Source organism: Strongylocentrotus purpuratus, unplaced genomic scaffold (assembly GCF_000002235.5).
Source record: "Strongylocentrotus purpuratus isolate Spur 01 unplaced genomic scaffold, Spur_5.0 spur5_scaffold_17, whole genome shotgun sequence".
In the NCBI taxonomy this organism is placed as follows: domain Eukaryota; kingdom Metazoa; phylum Echinodermata; class Echinoidea; order Camarodonta; family Strongylocentrotidae; genus Strongylocentrotus; species Strongylocentrotus purpuratus.
Window position 1 is genome coordinate 4,594,277 of NW_022145602.1, and position 22,791 is coordinate 4,617,067.

The following is a 22,791-nucleotide window of genomic DNA, read 5'->3' on the forward strand; positions in this document are numbered from 1 at the left end:
GGACGGATTAATGCCAGTGGATCGACATGCTCATGGTTTAATTATCTACACCTCAAAACTCAACTGACTCAGTCAACTCTGATTCATTATGATTTCTCTTTTTAACTTTCATTTAACGACCATTTAAGTTCAAAATATCTCACTCATTTATTGTTCCAAGTGATGTACTTTTTATTAAGTTGGGTAAGGTATATATGTAGGACATACATGTACACGTATGTTGGGTTCAGATATTTGTCCTTCCCTTTTATTTTCAGAAACAAGGTTATTCAAAACAAAAGTTAAAAGAGGAACATCTATTTTGCCAAGGCATTTCATTCCATTTCATAGTCATAGTCATACTTATTTAATAGCCACAAATAAAATGAAGGTCTACAGTTAAAAAATAGATACATGTATTTAGTAATTTCATAAAGTAAAATCTTTTGTGACTGATTTCATCTCTATTACTATTTTTGCCACAAATTTGACAAAAAGGTAATAAATTGATAACAACTTGATACACAACCCTTAAGTTCATCATAAGTCAAGTACAAAATTTAGGTTCATCTACCTATTAAAGTGGGGAGAAAAGGTGGGAAATTATGATATTTATCTTCCATTTCATTTTATTATTTTGATTTTGATTTCTAATTCCAACTATTGCATGCAATTAATATGACACCTGTGATAGTTAACCTACATATATTCTTTCACAGGATTAAGTTTGGTTGGGGGACATTTGTAAACTATGAATGAATTTGATTTGGGTGTCAGGTACATCATCGTGTAGTGTGATTAAAGTTTTATCTGGGAATTGGAATGCCTTAGTGTCTCATCCATAGAAATTATTTTCAGATGAAAACTTGTAATTCATTATGTGATGCACTATATGTACGGTAAGTCAATAATTTCCTGCGAAGTTTGACGACTGTATCGGTTGCAACTGATGTACGTGCAAAGCACTAGGCAAAGAAAGATTCAGACGTTTAGTAGAGTTTTAAGGTAAAAGGACCCTATTCCACCAACCTGTGTTTTTAGCAACTATGAGATGTGATTTTTATTTTGTATATGTAAAGGGTAATTTTATAAAGGAGATTTTGATTTAGACATAGTATTAAGCCAACTGTTTTTTTCCCCTTAACCAGCTGAAATATGTGTAAATAAAGAGAGAGTGTGGTGAGATTTTTCAGATTGGAAGTACTTAAAGGCTTAACATATCGAGGGTTCAGTGACAAAAAGAGGTAACTCCATATTTTGCCAAAATGAATATTGATATCAAAATGTTCAGAAAAATGTGGGCTTTCCAGGAAACACAAAGACTTAACTCCACCCAACACCCCATTGATGTCAATGGCTAGTGAAACATAGACTTAACTTTTTAATTAGGCCCAAGTGCTCAGTGACACTTAAACCACTTTTTCTCAAAATGGTCAAATTGGAGTTACGTCTTTGTGTCACTGACCCCTCAATAATATAAGTCCTTGATTTGAGAAGGAATAGGATTTCCTGTCTGCATGCAGCTAGGTCAAAGGATGTAATGTACTTTCAGTCTCAAAAGATAATGTTTTTTGTTTTGTTATATTGTGTTAAACAACAGACCATCCATCTGGCATTTAACGTTACATCCTGGAATGGATCATTTTAATGTTCATTGTACCTAGTCTCTTTGATTCGAGGCGGTACTTTCACTCTTACACCTAGAAATTAATTACCAACACATGCACACGAATGTACATGCACACGAATGTACATACCACAACTAGGTTTGTTGGAACCAAAGGATGTAATGTACTTTTAGTCGTAAAAGATAATGATTTATAGCTCTATTAGGTTTAACACCAGACCATTCAATTCATATTGGCCGTAACACACTGAAAGAGATCATATTCATGTTCTTTATTCACCCAAACTTGATCTGACATTGTTCATTGACATTCTACATACATGTACACCTACATGTAGAAACTAACTACCTACATTACATTTGTAAATTGATGTACATGTACATACCACAGCAGTCAATTATGTGACTCCATACTTATTCATGTCCAATTTTCATTATTGTATCTTGTAATGAAAATAAAGATCAATGGGACTGCATGTACAAGTATCAATACTGCAGTAATATTTTTCACTATTTCTATGTATCAACAGCAGTTATTGGATTCTACATTTATGACAGAAGTAGTCATATTGCATGTGATAGTAGATGTAGTAGTAGTGGAAGTGGTATTAGTAGTAGTAGTAGTAGTAGCAGTAGTTGAAGTAGTAGTAGTAATATAAGTAGTAGTAAACGTAGTAGTAGAAGTAGTAGAAGTAGTAGTAGTAGAAATAGTAGTAGTAGCAGTAGCAGCAGTAGTAGTAGAAATAGTCATTGTAGTAGTCACAGTAGTTGAATACATTGATTATGTTAGCATGCAAAACATCTACAATGATGGAATTTCAGATATAAATAATGCATTTAGCATGAACTCTTTCCTCTGTATTAAATGTTACAAAAAGAGAAAAAAATGGGGCTCATGATGATATTATATATATACACTTTTGATACACTGGGGAACCATGTACAGGTGTATAGCCCACCCAAATACAAAGATTTATTTCCAATATCAGCATTCTTACAGCTGTCTCTTTGGAATGGATAAAACTACCATTTTCTGAGCTCTCCTGCATGTTCTATGCGCTTCTGGATGCAGTCCTCATACCCTGATAGCATGTCAATGGCTGTAAAAATTGCACTCATATCCGAATGAGTTACCGGTACTATTAGTGCGGTATGGTATGTAATCCCATAGGATTTTTTGTGCCAATTTTTTTTTTTTTTTTTCCCAAATTTTCAGACCCCTCCTTCATTTCCTGGGGGTCCATATTGGGCGCCAAAATGACTTATATAAAGGGCAATAGGGCAATTTGGTGTCTTCAGGAAAATTTGAACCTCATCATTTTCTGATAGCTTGGACCCCAATGAATCCAAAAATGCACACACAAAAAATAAAATTGGCACACAAGTCCTACGGGAGCTGTTTCAGTGACATACCGTACCACACTATATACAGTAATAGTAGAAGTTGGTCCATGAATATCCATCTTTCTGTCATACCTTATAAGACTGGCCCTCTGAATCATGGAGTCTACCTTAGATACTTGCAAAGTATATATTTAACCTTTTCAGAAAGTTTTCCCCCCGAGTAATGGCAACTTCCCGTGAATGATCTTTAGATAGGGCGCAGTATTCGGAAGAAAAGTGCCAAGGGGTGTACTTTTAAAGTGAACTATGCGTACATGAGATACCATTTTCGTGGAGAAAAAAACTTTACCCCAAAATGGTAGTCAACACTTAAAAGTATGTACCAGGGAAAAGCTATGGAATAATCTTCCTTCATCGATGAGAATAGAAATTTCAGAGTATTGGTTTTCAACTTTACACAAGCCGCTGCACTGGCTTCTACATTTAGGGACATGGTCGTATTTTCGCAAGAAAATCTAGTCCATCATATTGTGTAACAGGACCATTTGCTCTGTTTCCTGTTCAACCCTGCATACAAAAGTTGGTTCACTTTCTGCTCCCTTTTGAAGAGACACAGGGCTAGTACATGAAGACTGCTTGATGTCACGACTGAATATATGAAACTTGACAACTTTCTTTTAGAAATCAAATTGTGCTTTACTGTCACTATGAACATGACGGACACAGAAAGCGGACACAATATACAGTTCCTCATTCTACCCTCAACAAATGCTGTGGTAGACAAAGGAACATCCCTTCACTGCTATTATTTAAAAATGTGTAGAACAGATGTCACATGCATATTCACCTGTTCTACACATGTTTACATAATAGCAGTGAAGGGATGTTCCTTTGTCTACCACAGCAATTGTTGAGGGTAGAATGAGGAACTGTATATTTTGTCCGCTTTCTTTGTCCGTCATGTTCATAGTTTGTAAGGCACATACTGAATACAGTTAACAACTAATTATTCATACCCTTACCAAGTTTTGTCATTTATTTAAAGTATGTGAAAAATTGATTTTCCTTATTTATGTTTCTTAAGAATGTGACATATTAAAGGTTACATATCAAAGTATTCAAGAAAAGCCCTAATTTAAACAGTCCACCGTTCATTTTTTAGATATAAAAAAACAACAGGAAAACGTCAAATTTACAAGGGGTATGAATAATTTAGTTAATAACTGTATGTAGAGGGAATCCCATTTGGGAATAATTGTTGCTACCAGGTTCCATTGTAAAGTAATAACTTTTTGTAACAGGATTAATTACTCTAACTGCATTTGTATCTAAGAGTTGGTGAGTTATGGACTGTATTTATGCATGACATAACCATGGTACGTACAGGAATGTACATGTACAGTGTATGTTGTAATACAGCAACAGCTCAGTGTGAGAGGCCAGGGCAGCGTTTCACGAGACAGTCATAAGAACAAGTTCACCGACATCCCATTGAAAAATGTATATAAAGTTTAACACAAATTCCAATGGAATGAGGGTGAACTTGTACTTATGATTAATATCTTGCCAAAGGACATTAGTGCTGCAGTTGGACTCGAACCATGAACCTCTTTAATCCACAGTCTAGTGACATATCCACTGGACCACGACACCTCTACATGATAATGCTAGATTGTTTTGACATTGTTTTCCCGTTCTCTTGAATTCTGTAGCTGCTGTACGAAGAGTGGGCAAGGCCAGGAAGATGGTACAAGAAGCAACCCCTCGATCTGATCAGGTGAGGATAAAACTAATGCCTTCTTTGGTCGTCTGATGTTTGCTTTCAAATTTATTTATCTAAAGATGTAGAGTTGATGATGATGATGATGATCCACAGCACTTGATGTCTTCTTTGGTTGTCTGGGGACCGTTTCATAAGTTCATTTGTAATATTCATGAACTATCCCACCGCTGCCACCCATTGGTTTCACAAAGCCTTTTTTCAATGACAAATGACAAAGATTAGTGACAAATCCGCTGATATCCAATCAGAAGCAAGGATTTCAGTAGCTAAACTGTCATTTGTCACTGATGACAAGTTTTGTGAAAAAGGGTCCTGACGTAATATTTATGAACTATCCCACCGCTGCCACCCATTGGTTTCACAAAGCCTTTTTTCAACGACAAATGACAAAAATCAGTGACAAATCCGCTGATATCCAATCAGAAGCAAGGATTTCAGTAGCTTATAACAAAAACTGTCATTTGTCATTGATGACAAGTTTTGTGAAAAAGGGTCCTGATGTAATATTTATGAACTAGCAGGACCCGCGGAAATCCGCGGGATTCTAGAGGGGGGCGGGGGGTGTAAAAAGACATATAGAGACTGCCAAAATTAAAACCACCAAGAAATTTATTTGCCATTCAGGCCATTATAAAAATATACATGTTTAGCGTCCCCGCCCGCTTCCTTTTTGGGGGCCGCCTCCTATTTTTTTTTTAGAAATTTTTTTGAATTTTTTTTGAATTTTTGTTTTTTTTTTTGAAAGAAAAAAAAACAGCGTCCCCGCCTGCTTCCTTTTTGGGGGCCGCCTCCTATTTTTTTTTATTTTTTTTTTATTTTTTTATTTTTTTTAAAAAAATTTAAATTTTTTTTGGAATTGTTTAATATTTTTTTTTTTCTTTTTTTTTTTTTTTGAAAGAAAAAAAAACAGCGTCCCCGCCTGCTTCCTTTTGGGGGGCCGCCTCCTATTATATTTTTAAAAAAAATTTTTTTTCATTTTTATTTTTTTATTTTTTGAAAGAAAAAAAACATGAAAAGCACTGCTAAAATGTATTTCTGATTTTAAAAAAGAAAAAAAAAAATTGTCGGCCGCCATCTTGAAAAATAGCCAGAGTGTCAGGGAAAATGTACGGAGCGGCCATTTTGAAAAAAAAAAAAAAAAAAAAAAGGGCCTCCTCCTTCCCATTTTTCGAAAAAACAGGACGCTAAACATGTTTTTTTTTTAATTTGGCCTTATATAAAAAAAAAAAACGATCCAACTGTACCTGTAGTTATTCTATAAGCCACTGGAACTGCGTAGAGTTCCGTAGTGTGGCGTACCGACTACGCAGAAATTAGGCTGCGTATTAATGGGAAAATAGTCCCTGCGTAGGTTATGCGTAGGCTGGCGTACAGGTTTGCTTATGGTTCCTTACTGTGTAGAAAGCTTTTACTGCTTTGACGATCTGGCGTAGGGTAGCGTACTGTTGCGTAGTCAAGTAGCGTAGTGTTGCGTAAAAAGGCGTACTTTCTGCGTCAAGTTTCTACGCCGAAACTACGCGAAAAAAATTAAACATGTTGAATTGTTTTCGTTCATCTTGCGTACCTCTTTCCGTCCCTCAGCATATAGTAATGTAGGCCAGCGTAGTTGGTACGCAACACTACGCAACTCTACGTAGTGACCCCACGCCAATTAGTGACCCGCAAGTGTCACAAATAAAGTATTAAAAATATGCTCATCTGACCCTAATTAAACGCCTAAACTCCCCAAGCTTTCAGGGGTTTATGGCCCCTTGAAACCCGTGGACCCCACGCCTATATTGTATATACACTCAACTCGCCGTGATCTGATCTCCCCTCCCCCCCCCAACTTTGAAGAACGTAACCCCCGAGCTTTTGGGGGTTTATGGCCCCTTGAAACCCGTGGACCCCACGCCTATATTATATATACTCTCAACTCAGGACCCGCGGAAATCCGCGGAATTCTAGAGGGGGGGGGGGCGCAGGCAAAAAATTAAGTTTTTTCATTTCGGGGGCTCCATTTCAAATTTTTGGGAAATTTTCGGGGGCTACTTTTTCAACTTTCGGGGGCTCTTTTTTCTGGGGCTACTTTTTCATTAATTCATAAAAGGATAGGCCCACACTTTGTTGAGATTTGTTTAGTAGGCGAAGGTTTCAGGCTTAATACTTCATATACTCATAGGTCTAATTGCCTATTTAAAAAAAAAACAACATTTTTCTAGTTCAATAACTAAGTTTTCATGCATTGATTTGATGCAAGAACTGTAACATAATTAATAGACCCTAGATTGTGATTATTTCTGACCATGAATTTCGATAATCATTTTTCAAAGTAAAATTTTCACAAGAAAATCAGACAGTCGTTTAAAAACGTAGACATTAGTAATACTTTTACTAATTCTAAGATCAGGTTTCGTAAATCTATTCACGAAACTATATTGAAATCGCGGCAATAATGATGCAAACCAACAGATAACAATTTCAAAGTGTCAAATCTCTTCGACTCGAGCTCAGCTCAGCTGAACTCACACACACACACACAGTGTAACTCCAGAAAGCTCGAACACCGGCGCCGCAGGCCTCGGACGCCTGCGGTGCGCGGAGCCGGTGTTGGAGCTTGCTGGAGTTAACTGCAGCTCACACACACTGCACAGCAGCACTGCACTGACTGAAGGCAGCTTGCGACTGAATTGTCAGTCCAATGGTTTTCTTGTGAAAACTTTCCTTTAGAAAATGATAATCAAAATTTAGTAGCATGGCCGTAATAATCACAAAATAAGCTTTCATTTCATACCTCCATTCATGAAAACTATATAAAAATCGCGGCAATAATGATGGAAATAGGTCCCTAAGTTTAGACGTGGACGGGAAGCTTCGTGTGTATCTCTGTGGCTTGTGCAGCTACTATACAAAGGATATCCTATAGAAAGATGCTTTACTCGGGTAAGCCCGACCCTGTGCGTCGTGCATTTAATACGCAACTTAATGTGAGTGGATAGTCGTCGGTCGTGTGTCTACGGATGCAATGTTGAATATCCATGAGGTATCTCTGTCGTCACGCATATCCTGCATTATGCATATCGCGTCTGTTTTCGCCCTGGACGTCGACACGGAGGAGGACCTCGGGCGGAGTATAGCCAATTCCACAGAGTAGACTCTCCCGCGGACGATGGCACAGGGCACGGGTACCCCGAGGGGAGGGTTCGGGAGGAGATAGCCGCACCAACTTCGGTCGGCGATCTCATTAAAAAACAATAGAATACAAAGGCTCGCCGAGACGTCGCGCCCCCCGCGGAGCCTTAGCGTATTATTATTATAGACTAGCAGGACCCGCGGAAATCCGCGGGATTCTAGAGGGGGGCGGGGGGTGTAAATAGATATATAGAGACTGCCTAAATTAAAACCACCAAGAACTTTATTTGCCATTCAGGCCATTATAAAAATATACATGTTTAGCGTCCCCGCCCGCTTCCTTTTTGGGGGCCGCCTCCTATTTTTTTTTTTTTGAAATTTTTTTGAATTTTTTTTGAATTTTTTTTTTTTTTTTTTTTTGAAAGAAAAAAAAAAAACAGCGTCCCCGCCTGCTTCCTTTTTGGGGGCCGCCTCCTATTTTTTTTAATTTTTTTTTTTTTTTTTTGAAAGAAAAAAAAACAGCGTCCCCGCCTGCTTCCTTTTTTGGGGGCCGCCTCTTATTTTTATTTATTTTTTAATTTTTTTTAAATTTTTATTTTTTTATTTTTTGAAAGAAAAAAAACATGAAAAGCACTGCTAAAATGTATTTCTGATTTTAAAAAAGAAAAAAAAAAATTGTCGGCCGCCATCTTGAAAAATAGCCAGAGTGTCAGGGAAAATGTACGGAGAGGCCATTTTGAAAGAAAAAAAAAAAAAAAGGGCCTCCTCCTTCCCATTTTTTGAAAAAACAGGACGCTAAACATGTTTTTTTTTTAATTTGGCCTTATATAAACCTGTAGTTATTCTATAAGCCACTGGAACTGCGTAGAGTTCCGTAGTGTGGCATACCGACTACGCAGAAATTAGGCTGCGTATTAATGGGAAAATAGTCCCTGCGTAGGTTATGCGTAGGCTGGCGTACAGGTTTGCTTATGGTTGCTTACTGTGTAGAAAGCTTTTACTGCTTTGACGATCTGGCGTAGGGTAGCGTACTGTTGCGTAGTCAAGTAGCGTAGTGTTGCGTAAAAAGGCGTACTTTCTGCGTCAAGTTTCTACGCCGAAACTACGCGAAAAAAATTAAACATGTTGAATTGTTTTCGTTCATCTTGCGTACCTCTTTCCGTCCCTCAGCATATAGTAATGTAGGCCAGCGTAGTTGGTACGCAACACTACGCAACTCTACGTATTGACCCCACGCCAATTAGTGACCCGCAAGTGTCACAAATAAAGTATTAAAAATATGCTCATCTGACCCTAATTAAACGCCTAAACCCCCCAAGCTTTCGGGGGTTTATGGCCCCTTGAAACCCGTGGACCCCACACCTATATTGTATATACACTCAACTCGCCGTGATCTGATCTCTCCCCCCCCCCCCCAACTTTGAAGAACGTAACCCCCGAGCTTTTGGGGGTTTATGGCCCCTTGAAACCCGTGGACCCCACGCCTATATTATATATACACTCAACTCAGGACCCGCGGAAATCCGCGGGATTCTAGAGGGGGGGGCGCAGGCAAAAAATTGAGTTTTTTCATTTCGGGGGCTCCATTTCAAATTTTTGGGAAATTTTCGGGGGCTACTTTTTCAACTTTCGGGGGCTCTTTTTTCTGGGGCTACTTTTTCATTAATTCATAAAAGGATAGGCCTACACTTTGTTGAGATTTGTTTAGTAGGCGAAGGTTTCAGGCTTAATACTTCATAGGTCTAATTGCCTATTTGAAAAAACAACATTTTTCTAGTTCAATAACTAAGTTTTCATGCATTGCTTTGATGCAAGAACTGTAACATAATTAATAGATCTAGATTGTGATTATTTCTGACCATGAATTTCGATAATCATTTTTCAAAGTAAAATTTTCACAAGAAAAATCAGACAGTCGTTTAAAAACGTAGACATTAGTAATAGATCTACTTTTACTAATTCTTAGCTCAGGTTTCGTAAATCTATTCACGAAACTATATTGAAATCGTGATGCAAACCAATTACAGATAACAATTTCAAAGTGTCAAATCTCTTCGACTCGAGCTCAGCTCAGCTGATCGAACTCGCACACACTCCAGCGTAACTCCATGAAGCTCGAACACAGACGCCGCAGGCCTCGGAAGCCTGCGGTGCGCGGTGCCGGTGTTACACTGCACTGTGTGTACTGTGTGTGAGGACTGAAGGCAGCTTGCGACTGCAACTGTCAGTCCAATGGTTTTCTTGTGAAAACTTTCCTTTAGAAAGTGATAATCAAAATGTAGTATACATTAACCGTCATAATCACAAAATAAGCTTTGATTTCATACCTCCATTCACGAAAACTATATAAAAATCGCGGCAATAATGATGGAAATAGGTCTCTAAGTTTGGACGTGGACGGGAAGCTTCGTGTGTATCTCGATCTGTTGCTTGTGCAGCGCTACTACAAAGGATATCCTATAGAAAGATGCTTTACTCGGGTAATCCCGACCCTGTCCATCGTGCATTTAATACGCAACTTAATGTGAGTGGATAGTCATCGGTCGTGTGTCTACGGATGTCATGTGGAATATCCATTAGGTATCTCTGTCGTCACGCATATCTTGCATTATGCATTTCGCGTCTGTTTTCGCCCTGGACGTCGACACGGAGGAGGACCTCGGGCGGAGTATAGCCAATTCCACAGAGTAGACTCTCCCGCGGACGATGGCACCGGGCACGGGTACCCCGAGGGCAGGGTTCAGGAGGAGATAGCCGCACCAACTTGGGTCGGCGATCTCATTAAAAAACAATAGAATACAAAGGCTGGCGGAGACGTCATGCCCCCCCGCGGAGCCTTAGCGTATTATTATTATAGACTATCCCACCGCTGCCACTTATTGGTTTCACAAAGCCTTTTTTCAATGACAAATGACAAAATTCAGTGACAAATCCGCTGATATCCAATCAGGAGCAAGGATTTCAGTAGCTTATAACAGAAACTATCAATTGTCACTGATGACAAGTTTGGTGAAATGGGGCCCTGATGTTTGCTTTCAATTTTATTTATATCTCAAGATGTAGTGTTAATGTAAGTCTTCGGTTGTAGTTTTTTATTAGGTTTAGGGTTAGGTACATGATTTTGTGTTAGTCTATAGTCAAAGATGGATACCTGACTAGCATTAGCAATTGAAATGAAACAGTATGTTGGAATCATGTTATTCACGATATTGATCATGATATTCTAATGTGGTAGACAACTTTCATCCCTTTCAAGTGTCTGAAATTTTTCACATAGCATAAGTTGCTCAATCATATTTTTCTATCTTTCAATCATTATCTGAATATGGTAGTTAATCAAATCAAGAACAGGATTTGCTATTTGAAGAAGAAAGCTGATTCTTACAGCCAGTTGAAAAATCACTGTCTATATATTTTATTCACGTATATATCAGGCACTTTTATCTACCGTACTTCTTATTCATACCTGCTATATATATATTCCTGCTTTAGTGACCACCATAGAAAGAACACCTGTATACAGAGACCACGTTTTTTGTTTCCTTTGAAAATGGTTTATCATTGAAACATGTACTAAAGGAACCTGTACATAAAGACCACCTGCCTATAAAGACCACTATTCTTGTCTCTCTTGGGTGGTCTTTAAAGACAGGTTTCACTGTATAACTATTCTATCTGCTTCTGTTCACAGGCGCTACTTTGGTGAGAAGATTGGTATCTACTTCTGTTGGCTGGGATTCTACACTGAGATGCTGACATGGGCAGGCTTTGTAGGTCTGATTGTCTTTCTCTATGGATGTATCTCTCTACCCAGCAGTGTGGTTGTGTAAGTTAAAAACTTGATTTGTTTTACTTACTTATCCTGCTTTTTTTTTTTGTTGGGGGGGGGGGGAGGGGAGGATTCTTTTCTTTTTCATCTTCTTCTTCTTCTTCTTTTTCTTTTTCTTCTTTTTCTTTTTCTTTTTCTTCTCTTTCACCTCCTCTTCCTTCTGCTTCTTCTTCTTCTCCCTCTTTTTTGTCTTCTTCTTTTTCTTCTTCTTCTTCTTCTTCTTTTTCTTCTCTTTCATCTCCTCCTTCTTCTTCTCCTTCTTCTATTTTCCTCTTTATTGTATTTGTCTTCTTCTTCCTTCTTCTCCTCATTCTTCTTCTCCTCCTCCTTTTTTTTTAATTCTCATTCTTCTTCTTCTTTTGAACCATGTGCATCTCTGTCCTTTTTCTGTTTCCATCACTTTCCTTGTCATGCAGTAGTGTTGTAGAAGTAATGTGGTCTAAATGGCTGAATTGCTGGACTATTGACCACATAGTGTAGGGTTCAAATCCCTGCTATGACATCTTTTGGCAATCTACATTTGCCACTCTCCACCCAGGTAAAGTAAATGAATACCTTGTGTGAACTAATTCTATGAATACTTAAAGCTCCTTATCAAGTCAATGTGTCTTCTTCTTCCTTTCGTGCCATGTTCTGAGACGTTGGTGGCCATGGAATGCCACAACTCTCTGTCCCATATTCTATGAAGTTTTCTTGTATACAATGTGTACTATGTGTAGCATCTTTAAAGCAAGGATAATACTTGCATTCAATGATGTTATCGCCAGGAAGAAGCACTTTGTTAATCAATTTTGTTTTGATTTTATTGTTTTTAGGCAAGAGATCTGCGACGGAACCGATATCATCATGTGTCCTCTGTGTGACCGACGATGCCCGTACTGGACGCTATCTGACAGTTGTTTCTACTCGAAGGTGAGACCCTTGTTTCCCTCAAATCTTCTTCTTCCTCTTCTTCTTTTTCTTCCTCCTCTTCTTCTTTTTCTTCTTCTTTTTCTTCTTCATCTTTTTCTTCTTCTTCTTCTTCTTCTTCATCTTCTTCCTTTAATTTCTCTTCCTCTTCCTCTTCTTCTTCTTCTTCTTCTTCTTCTTCCTTTTTTTTCTCTTCCTCTTCTTCTTCCTTTTCTTTCTCTTCCTCTTCCTCTTCTTCTTCTTCTTCCTCTTCCTCTTCCTCTTCCTCTTCCTCTTCCTCTTCCTCTTCCTCTTCCTCTTCCTCTTCCTCTTCCTCTTCCTCTCCCTCTCCCTCTCCCTCTCCCTCTCCCTCTCCCTCTCCCTCTCCCTCTCCCTCTCCCTCTCCCTCTCCCTCTCCCTCTCCCTCTTCCTCTTCCTCTTCCTCTTCCTCTTCCTCTTCCTCTTCTTCTTTTTCTTCTCCTCCTTCTTCAGATGCGTTTAAGTGATCTCTATTTTTGTTTCAAAAGTGTGCCTTGAGAATTTGATTTCAGGTGGATTCAGAGCCATATAAATATATATTACCATTATTACTCTTCACAGTTGACGTACCTGTTTGATAATGAAGCGACCGTCTTCTTTGCCTGCTTCATGTCCCTCTGGGGTAAGTCCCTTCACATTTTATTTTCCATTAAATCCCCACCGCACTTCTTATAGCTACTTGCGCCCTCTATATAGCAAACCATGCCTAATGGGTGCCTGTTGGTCCCCTCATGATCCTCTTTTTCTTATGTTAATTGAGAGCTGATGAGATAACCACCTTCCAGTGACCTTGCAGGGAGGTCTCATTCCCCATGGCCAAACTAGTGTAGTCGGGCTTTGAGTTCAAGTACAATTTTATTTATTCAATACTTTCTTTAGAAATATACAAAGGTAAACACACATATAAAAGTTACAAAGTGATATCAATATATAACATGAGAATAACATAAGCGGAGAACACAAGTAGAACAAGAGCTGATGAAAAAAAATACAAACATGTACATGAATGAAAGTATTTGGAGACGAGACAAGTAGGTCGGGCCTCATGTGAAAGTCTGTATCCAGTGATTACATCAAAATAACAATGTAACTATTGAATAATTGGCATTTTTCAAAAATGGCAATTTTTTTTGTTCTAGTGTTTTAAAAACATTAGTCTAGCCACACTGTTAAATTTGTTGTGCTATTGTTGTTGATTAGCATAGAAAAGGAGAGTTCCACAAGAATAGTGAAATCTGTGCTCTGTAATACCCTAACACTGTAATGCTATAACATGGGGGGGGGGGGGGTGTAAGTCATGATTCATCTCATTAATTATGCAATTAAAAAACGATTTGTTGTTCTCTGTTTAATAAGGAATATTGTTTAAATCTATTTCTTCCTTTTTTTTTCTAGCCACCATGTTCTGCGAATTCTGGAAAAGAAGGCAGAACACGATTGACTACGACTGGGACTTGTTTGGCTTTGAAGAACAGGAGGTATGCTTTCATCTTTCCTCATTTCGGCTCCTTTTATCCTCGTCATTTATTCTTAGGTTTGATATACAGTCAAACCTGCTTTAGTGACCACCTGACTACAAAGACAAATATGATTGCAGGGCCCTCAGGGAGAACAGTATAAATACTGATGAGGCTACCCTGTGTAAACAAGACATATTATTATTATTATTATTAAAGACCACCTGTCTACAAGGACCACATTTTTTGTTTCCCTTGAAAATGGTTTCTCATTGAAACATGTACTATTAAAAGGAACCTGTCTATAAAGACCACTTTTTGTGTTTCCCTTGGGCGGTCGCTTTAGACAAGTTGACTGTATTTCTTAATTTCTCCCCCAAATACTTCTAGATTATGTAAATGCATTAGATAGTTTCCTTGGTCTTAATTGTAGCTAAGTTCTTTTAGCGATCTTTGAACACCATCTCTCTTTTTTCAAGTTCTTCTTATTAATAATAATAATAATAATAATAATAATAATAATATTTAATTTTTATATAGCGCTTAATACAAATGTCTCTAAGCGCTTTACAAATATACTATTACATGTTTGTATTCCTCATTTCCCAATTTCTCTCGAAAATTTACTCATGGAATGATTAAGTTTTATGAATTATGCCCCCATGACCTTTGTTTTGCAGTCTTAAGACCCATTTCAAATTAATGGCAAGATAATAGTCATGTTCATAGTGACTTAGCATTCACTTCCAATATGATTATAATTGATTGTAATATTTTGTTGGAAACATAAAAAAATTGAAATTTCAAATTGACTAGACAGAGCGTCGCCAAATACATATGTAATAATGACATGAATGATCTCTCATTTTCTCTTTCTTGACACTTTTAGGAGAACATTCGTCCTGAGTTCGAGGCCAAGGCCCCAGACAGGAGAGTCAGTCCCATCACCAACGTAAGTCATTCAAACCATGTGTTTAAATCCTTGACAATGCCTTAAATGTGTTTTGGGAACAGACCTCAAGGAGGTGATGGAAACACCACTCCCTAATAAAAGCATTGAAACGTGGGACTAGTTATGAAATCTGGAAACTGGACGCACATTCCTAATTCTTAATTGGACAATATACTGTGCCAGTCACAAACTGGAATGTAAATAACATTTGGACAGTCCCGGAGACGTGTGCACAAAGACATATTAACAAAAAAAAAACAAATTATTGGGTCGTTCTCAATGAAGTGATATAAGCATTTGCAATTTTATTTTGAGGGGTTACCAAAGATATTTGTGCCCAAGCTCATCCCAAAATACATTTGTTCAAGGAAACCAAAACAATTATGTATGGGGTTATATGTTCATATATTTTTATGAGCTGTTTGGATGTGTATCTGAAGAGTTTTTATGCAAAAAACAAAGGCCATTCATTGATTTGATGTAAATTGAAGTGCATTCCTAATTGTGTCAAATGATTCTCAGTTATAAGAAAGAAACTAAGATAGTATCAGAAGTTTATTAGCAAATATTGTGAAAATAATCAGAATAATCGAAAGTATATGAGGCTACTGTTTTGCATTCAAGTTTTTCAAATGCATATGATGGACAAAAATTATACAATTAAGTTTTTCTTTACTTTGCTTTGTTTCAAAATACCTGAATGTGTTTTTATTTTGTGGGCATTTCTTCCAGTTATCCTGCAGTTGTTTCCCTTACAGTTTATGATTTGTGTTTCAAGGCAGTAGGAGTGTAAAGGGAGGCTTACATCTTGAAGAATATACCAGTTGGATCAACATCTAACCATTCAATTCCTTTACAATGTCTAGTCAATAGTCCTGATGGTCCTTGGTCAAGACGACCTTGCTGAGATGGAGAACGGTGGCGTTTCACATAACTTGTCACCAGTGACAAATGACAGTTTTTGTTATAAGCTACTGAAATCCTTGCTTCTGATTGGTCATCAGCAGATTTGTCACTGATTTTTGTCATTTGTCATTGAAAAAAGGCTTTGTGAAACGGGTCCCTGAAGTCATATGGACCTTCAACATCCTCTAGACGGCCGGCTTCAACTTCTCCTCTTGTGGGTCTCTTCCTTGTTTGCTAAAGTTGAATGTTATTTTCAGAATCTTGGGATGTTTGGAGATGGAACTGCCAGAACAGAACATGGCTCTCTTCTTTAAACCAGTTCTCTCCATCCTTGGTGAACTTGTATTCTTCACATAACATGATGATGATGATGATGTGTGTGTGTGTGTAATTGGGTTTTTACAGACGTGTATCAATCACATATCATTATGTCTGGGGCCCGACCTTAAACGTCACCATCCGAAAGATGTGTCTCAGTTTCGAACCTGCGTCCTTGATTGAAATGATGATGATGATGATCCACAGCACTTGTATGGCGCCATTTATCCATTTCAAACATTCAAAACCACCCGACATTCAACATTACACAGTCATATCTGAACTCATTTTGTTTCCACCTTAACCTTTAACCTTTGACCTTGAGGTCCGTGAGTCGTACATCAAGCCTAGGAAGAAGGTCCCACGCCTCTGGGCTTCTGTGATGTCCGTTTTCTTCCTGGTGAGAAGCGTTGAGATCACCCCAAGTCTTTGGACTTTGGACATGTCTTGATGTGCTCAAAAACCCTGATTACCCCTTGCCAGTTCCATGTGTGAATGCTAAAGAATAACTAAAGGAAGTTTGAGTTCCAAGTTTTGGGGGGATTATCAAAAGCAAAATGTATTATTTTCGAGTGTTTTCAAGTGTCACAAAATAAAGAATTACTGCTTTTCAGTAAAGACACAACAATCCATTGTGGGAAATTGTTAAAATGGCACAAAATTTCATTGAAATCAGAATAGTATGACAATAATCTATTTGTTCTTATTATTTGCTTCAATTTTTTAAAGATTTTAAATATTACTAGAAAGCATCCCCATTTTGGCATGACTAACTATTTGTACTTTTCTTTTGCAGGCAACAGCATTTTGCAACCCCGAGTGGAATATGCCATGATCTTGTTGATGAATTATTAACTAATCATGGTTTGTGCATTTTATATCACACTTTTAAGTCGCTTGGAGAACATGAAACATGAACCTGATGATCTGATTGGACCATGTACAGATATCCTAGACACCAAGATCATGAATATTCATTTTGTTCTTGTTTTGTAATCTTGATCGTTTGTGTGTTTATCGATTACAATGCATTGCTTGTCTAACAGGTTTTCGAGGAGAATCATGAATATTCATACATTGTCAATGTCATTGTATGAAAACATGTCTATTCATGAATTCATTTTTAATATTCATGAACTATCCCACCGCTGCCACCCATTGGTGAACAGTCATACTGTACTCATGAATATTCATACATAGTGATTGTCCTCTATGTTTATTCATAATTTTGTCTAATGTATTCATGGCTCATGCTCACGTTTTCTCGATTCTATCACACTTTTTTTAACATACGCTGATTGACTGCATGACGTGTGAATTGATATTTGGCGCCCTCAGCTGACCGAGCCTTACATGAAGTTCTCGAGAAAGTTCCCGAGATTCTCGGCATCTATTGCATCCATTTTCTTCATGGTGAGACTTGACAACAAATCAAGACGAGAAAAAAAAATCCCCCAAAAGCCAATTCAGTGCTTTTCCTTTGTAACGATACTCCGTTGCATTATGGGACAAAATCTCTAGATAGCATCATGATAGTACAAAACATAACCTGTATGCATGTGTTTTTCTATTGTTGTGCGTTTGACGATTCTGTTTAGCTTCCCGAGAAGTACATGAAGTTCTCCAAGCGCTTCCCTCGATTTTCGACGTCCGTTCTTACAATTGCATTCATGGTGAGAGATTATAAGCTGGTGCTCCCCGACATAGCAGCACCTTCTTCTTTACCACCTGTTTTTGTGTGTGTTCAAGTGTGTCGCCTCGAAACCTAAAGTGTAACTTCTTCTCGACTAACCTCCACACAAAGCTCGTCTCCTTGCTTGTATCATCCTCATGTATGGCTTTGTACTCACCTTAATAAACTTTTACACAACTATACATGCATCTTGTTATCTGATTGGTGTATTTCATTACTTGAACAAGTTTTAACTCTGTATGTATGGCTTATCTTCTCTACTAACTGACTATTGTCTAATGATATGCATGTACCGTCTACCTCTTTCCACTGGTACACCCTTCGACTGCCCACGCCCAAGTTTTACACCCTATGAACTTTCACTTTTTCTTTTTATTTCCAATTCTCATTTTCATCTTCTGCATGTGTTTAACCGTTATTTTAACCAAGGATATTGAAATTTTCACCAACTTTCACTGACTTTTCCTTTTAGCTGATGACTCTATTAATGCCCTTTCGTTCTCATTGTGAATGGGTTTGCTCTAGGGGTTCAATCTCTTGGTGTTTTTGAAGCTAACCTTTTGGTTTTTCTCTCTTTTCCTTCCAAATTCACTCACCTTGTGACATTACACCTTTGTCTCTTGTGATGCATTTCTGTCAAATACATGACATTTCATTAATGTCTAATTGTACTGTCCTTGTATCAATTCCTTATATTTTCATCCTAATGGATTCGGGCAAACTTTCCTTCTGAATTGTTATATTCTTTTTCTTCCTAAACATGGCATAAAATATTAACAAAAATAATAAATATTATTATATCCCTTGAAAATGATTTCTTGCAAATATAAACATTTTGCAAAATTCATGGAACTAAATCTTCATGTATACATTTATCAAAATATTTATTCCATATTTATTACAAAAATCATTGAAATTTTCATATAAATTCAATGCCAACAACTTAACTTTGAAATAAAAAATGCTTGTTATTAAATATCAAAATTGGGATTTGTTTTCGTTCATTTCACATGCGTTGTGACTCTCATGTTATCACAAACCTCCATGACATGTCCAATGTGTGTTTTCCATGCCATTGATACATGCCTCATAAACCATCCATGCATGTGGCAACTAAAACACTTGGATCCTGGATGACCTTCGACCTGTGGATGACCTCTAACCTTGGGCAACCCGGTGACCTCTAACCAACATCCTGATGCATGTGCATGATATCCAAACTTCTGGTAACACCCAAACAATTTTCTCTCTCGTTTCAACTAACACCTCTTCTGGATTTGCATGGGTAACAAACACGCCCCCTCATTGTCCCCTCTGGCTAACCTATACCCCCTGACCTCTGCTGTAACCCTTGACCCCTACCATAACCCTTGACCCCTGTAGCGAGAGGAGCCGTTTGTTCCCCTGAAAGTGCGATTCCCCCGCCTCGTCGGTGGAGTAGCGCTTATTTTGTTCATGGTAGGATGAAGCACAAGTGTGTGTATCGAATCATCTGTTTGGAGTTACAAGGTCTGTTAAGGGTACTATGTCCCATTTGCAAGCCAAAAAAATAAAAAGGTTAAATCCCAACGGCATTTGAAAGATGATACTAATTTAGAACTTCCCTAAAAAAGGTGGGGCTTGAAAATGTCTTCAATTGGGGAAATAACGACTATTAGTTGTCAAATCGACTTAGGAGCTATAGAGCCAATAAGTAATAGTCTTGATTTTCAGACCATTGTACCGAATGGTCATACGTTTTATGCTTAATTTTGGCCATCACAAGAAGTGGGTTATTAATGTAGACAAATGCTAAAGTACCCTTTACAGCTCATTTTATGTATGTTATTACCAAAGAAGAAAAAAGCCAGTCAGTCACTCAATAGTGTCTGACAGTGAAGTCTGGCAAGTAAATGGGTTTCCTTGCATAATTTGAATATTAGGACACTGCTAACGCTTAAATTTCACAGATAGGACATACGTGATATATTCATTATTCCTGCAAAGTTCTACAGAATTTGAGGTTGGCTGCAAAAGGAACACAATACCTTTAATGTCCTTATGGCCCCAAGCAAATGAAATGTAGAGTGTAATGTAGATATTGCTAACACAGTACAGAAGGGGCTTAAAGAGAAGGTTGAGTTCTGGGGAGAGGTGAAAAATAATTTGTGAGCGTTATCATTCTTATTATGCAAGTGTGGAAGAACATCAGATAAGACACGTTTCCTGAAAAGCATGGCTCTTCAAATGCCTTCATATTCTAAATATGTCATGTAACATCGTAAAACTCGGGGGGTTGGATATTTACGCCACGTGTTCATGTAGTCCCATATACATCTTTCTGTGTTCAGTGTTTTTAACTTTACCAAGATTTGGCCAAATTTCTTATCATTTTGATGATTCCAGAATTCAATAGTGCAATACACACAAATTCTTATATGCTAGATGATCAACCTTTTCTGGTCGATTCCACACCGTTTCTTTCCGATGCAATCGCATGACCAGAACTCAACTTCATCTTTAATGTCCTTATTTCTCCAAAGAAATGAAATGTAGAGTGTAATGTAGATATTGATAACAGAGTACAGTAGAGGCTTAAAGAGAAGGTTGAGTTCTGGGGAGAGGTGTAACATAATTTGTGCGCGTTTTGATTGTTATTTTGCAAGTGTGGAAGAACATCAAAGAAAAAGACATTTTTATGCCACTTGTTTTTGTAGTCCAAGATAAATCTTTCTGTGTACAGTGCTTGTTACTTTTACCAAGACTGAGCCAAATTTCTTATCATTTTGATGATTCCAGAACCTTTCAGTACACACCACTATTTACATGCAACATGATCAACTTTTTCTGATCGATTCCATGCTGTTTCTTTCACAATGCAATCGCATGACCAGAACTCGACCTTCTCTTTAAGTGTCCCATATGTTCAAAACCTACCTGCCTGAAGATGTGTCAGTAAATCTACCTGTAAATCTACCCGTAAATCTACCCCTAAATCTATCTGTCAATCTACCCGTAAATCTATCTGTAAATCTGCCTGTAAATCTACCCGTAAAATCTATCTGTAAATCTACCCGTAAATCTACCTGTAAATCTGCCCGTAAATCTATCTGTAAATCTACCCGTAAATCTACCCGTAACAGTGACCAATGACTTGAGGGCTGCCTCATGAAACAAATGCTTGATAGAGCAACCTGTCTAGCTCCAGTAAACTTCAAACAATCCTCTGCTTATTTTGTTGTTGAAAAGAATGAAATGCCTCAGCAAATTTGCAAAAAAATTCTTTTGAAGTAGCAAATAAAAGAATAGAAGAAAAAATCCCCAAGAGTTACAATCTCAGTGCATATTCAGAGTGCATGGCAAGTCATGGGTTGGTTTTGAGTATGGTTACTAATACAGTTTACAGTTAAGTTATTCATACCCCCTTTGTAAATTTTATATTTTTGTGTTTTGGAAAGTCAAGAATGAAAGGTGGACTGGTTGAATTAGGGCCTTTATCAAATACTTTTTGATGTAATCTTGAATGTTACATTCTCTTGAAACATAAATTGGGACAAATCATTTTTTCAAATACTTCACAGAAATTACACAATTTTGTAATGGTATGAATAATTTAGTTTTTAACTGTAGGTATCTACTATTAATATCAAACTTGACTATTCAACTCTTAAGCCCCTCTAGGCTCTTAAGTGTTGGGAGCCCAAAAAATGAGCTACTTAAATAAAAGTTCATCAATTTATAAGCTTTATTTATTATCTATCAACTTTAATCGTATCCAATTTTTCTATGATTGAACTGTAAATTTGTTTTCTTTATCAGCTAAATTTGTGCAACATCTTAGGTTTTCTTTCATTGTACATGTAATTTGTGCACAAGCACTTGTATGTATATCAGATTTGTATGGAGCTTCAATGCTTGTGTGTAGATTTATCTGAATGCCTTTTTCTATTATTGTAGAAAACTTCTAAGATTGTATTGATGTCAACATATGATATATTCTTGCCATTGTACATTTTAAGTGTATTCTGAATTTATTAGGGAATATACAGATGTGGTGCTGTAGCTGTTTGATGTAGTCATGCAGCCTCAACCGATTTCACATAAATTTTTGTAAATTCACAAGATTTTTAAAATTATGATTTATATTAAAGGTCTTTTCAGATACATTTGGTAGCAAAATCAGTGATATTAAAATCCTTAAAATATTTGATGCTTTCGGCCATTTCATATATTTCCTATCATTAACAAGTTTTATCCTACCCTTCTGAATATTCTCTATAATTCACCATTTTTTTCTCAATACTGAAAATTATATGTAATCCTTTCTAAAAATGCTTTAATTTACAATGCTTTGGGGCTTAAGGTGAATGGGGAAAAAAACTGGTAGACTGGACAAAATATACCTCTAAATGATATATGAAATGGGTGCAATTTTACAATACAAATGGGATAATGGAATCTTTGTTTATATACAAACATGAGCAACTAAAAGAATAAGCAGTTACTGTTCAGAAGATGTGCTTTTGCAGTATTTTAGCTTTATTTAATGTTGACTGTGTATATAAATCCATATCCCTTCCTTCCCATTATCACACTCTTGCAAATTGTCTTATAATTTATTGTAAAACAAAAATTCATAGCTAAAATATAATTATTGGGAAGCTCGTAAACTTCATTAACACATATTTTGGGGATTGTAAGTCTTGTTGTATATATGTATATCAATATTTGTATCGTTTTTCTGGAATGATATTTGCTGGGTTTAAATCGGAGTATAATATCTTCTTTCTCGTCATACTTAATCCTATTTCTTATAAAAAACTATATAACATTTATTTTGGTGTTTATTAATTTTTTACCAGTAATTTTATAATTTGTGATTGTAT

The 22,791-nt window shown here is 37.2% G+C and overlaps 1 protein-coding gene across 12 annotated transcripts in view; it reads left to right on the forward strand.

Annotated features, from left to right (window-relative positions):
• The window catches only part of LOC105443524 (anoctamin-4-like), a 96,518-nt gene that overhangs the window by 53,782 nt on the left and 19,945 nt on the right, over positions 1-22,791 (forward strand). For 8 of the 12 annotated variants that reach the window (XM_030988504.1, XM_030988501.1, XM_030988496.1 and 5 more), the window contains 7 exons: positions 4,663-4,727; positions 11,536-11,670; positions 12,489-12,585; positions 13,162-13,222; positions 13,996-14,078; positions 14,947-15,009; positions 17,832-17,906. In XM_030988504.1, the coding sequence (XP_030844364.1) occupies positions 4,663-4,727; positions 11,536-11,670; positions 12,489-12,585; positions 13,162-13,222; positions 13,996-14,078; positions 14,947-15,009; positions 17,832-17,906 (579 nt within the window). Of the gene's footprint in view, positions 1-4,662; positions 4,728-11,535; positions 11,671-12,488; positions 12,586-13,161; positions 13,223-13,995; positions 14,079-14,946; positions 15,010-17,571; positions 17,647-17,831; positions 17,907-19,309; positions 19,385-22,791 lie in introns of all 12 variants that reach the window. The other 4 variants (XM_030988494.1, XM_030988503.1, XM_030988500.1 and 1 more) reach the window with 2 other exon arrangements.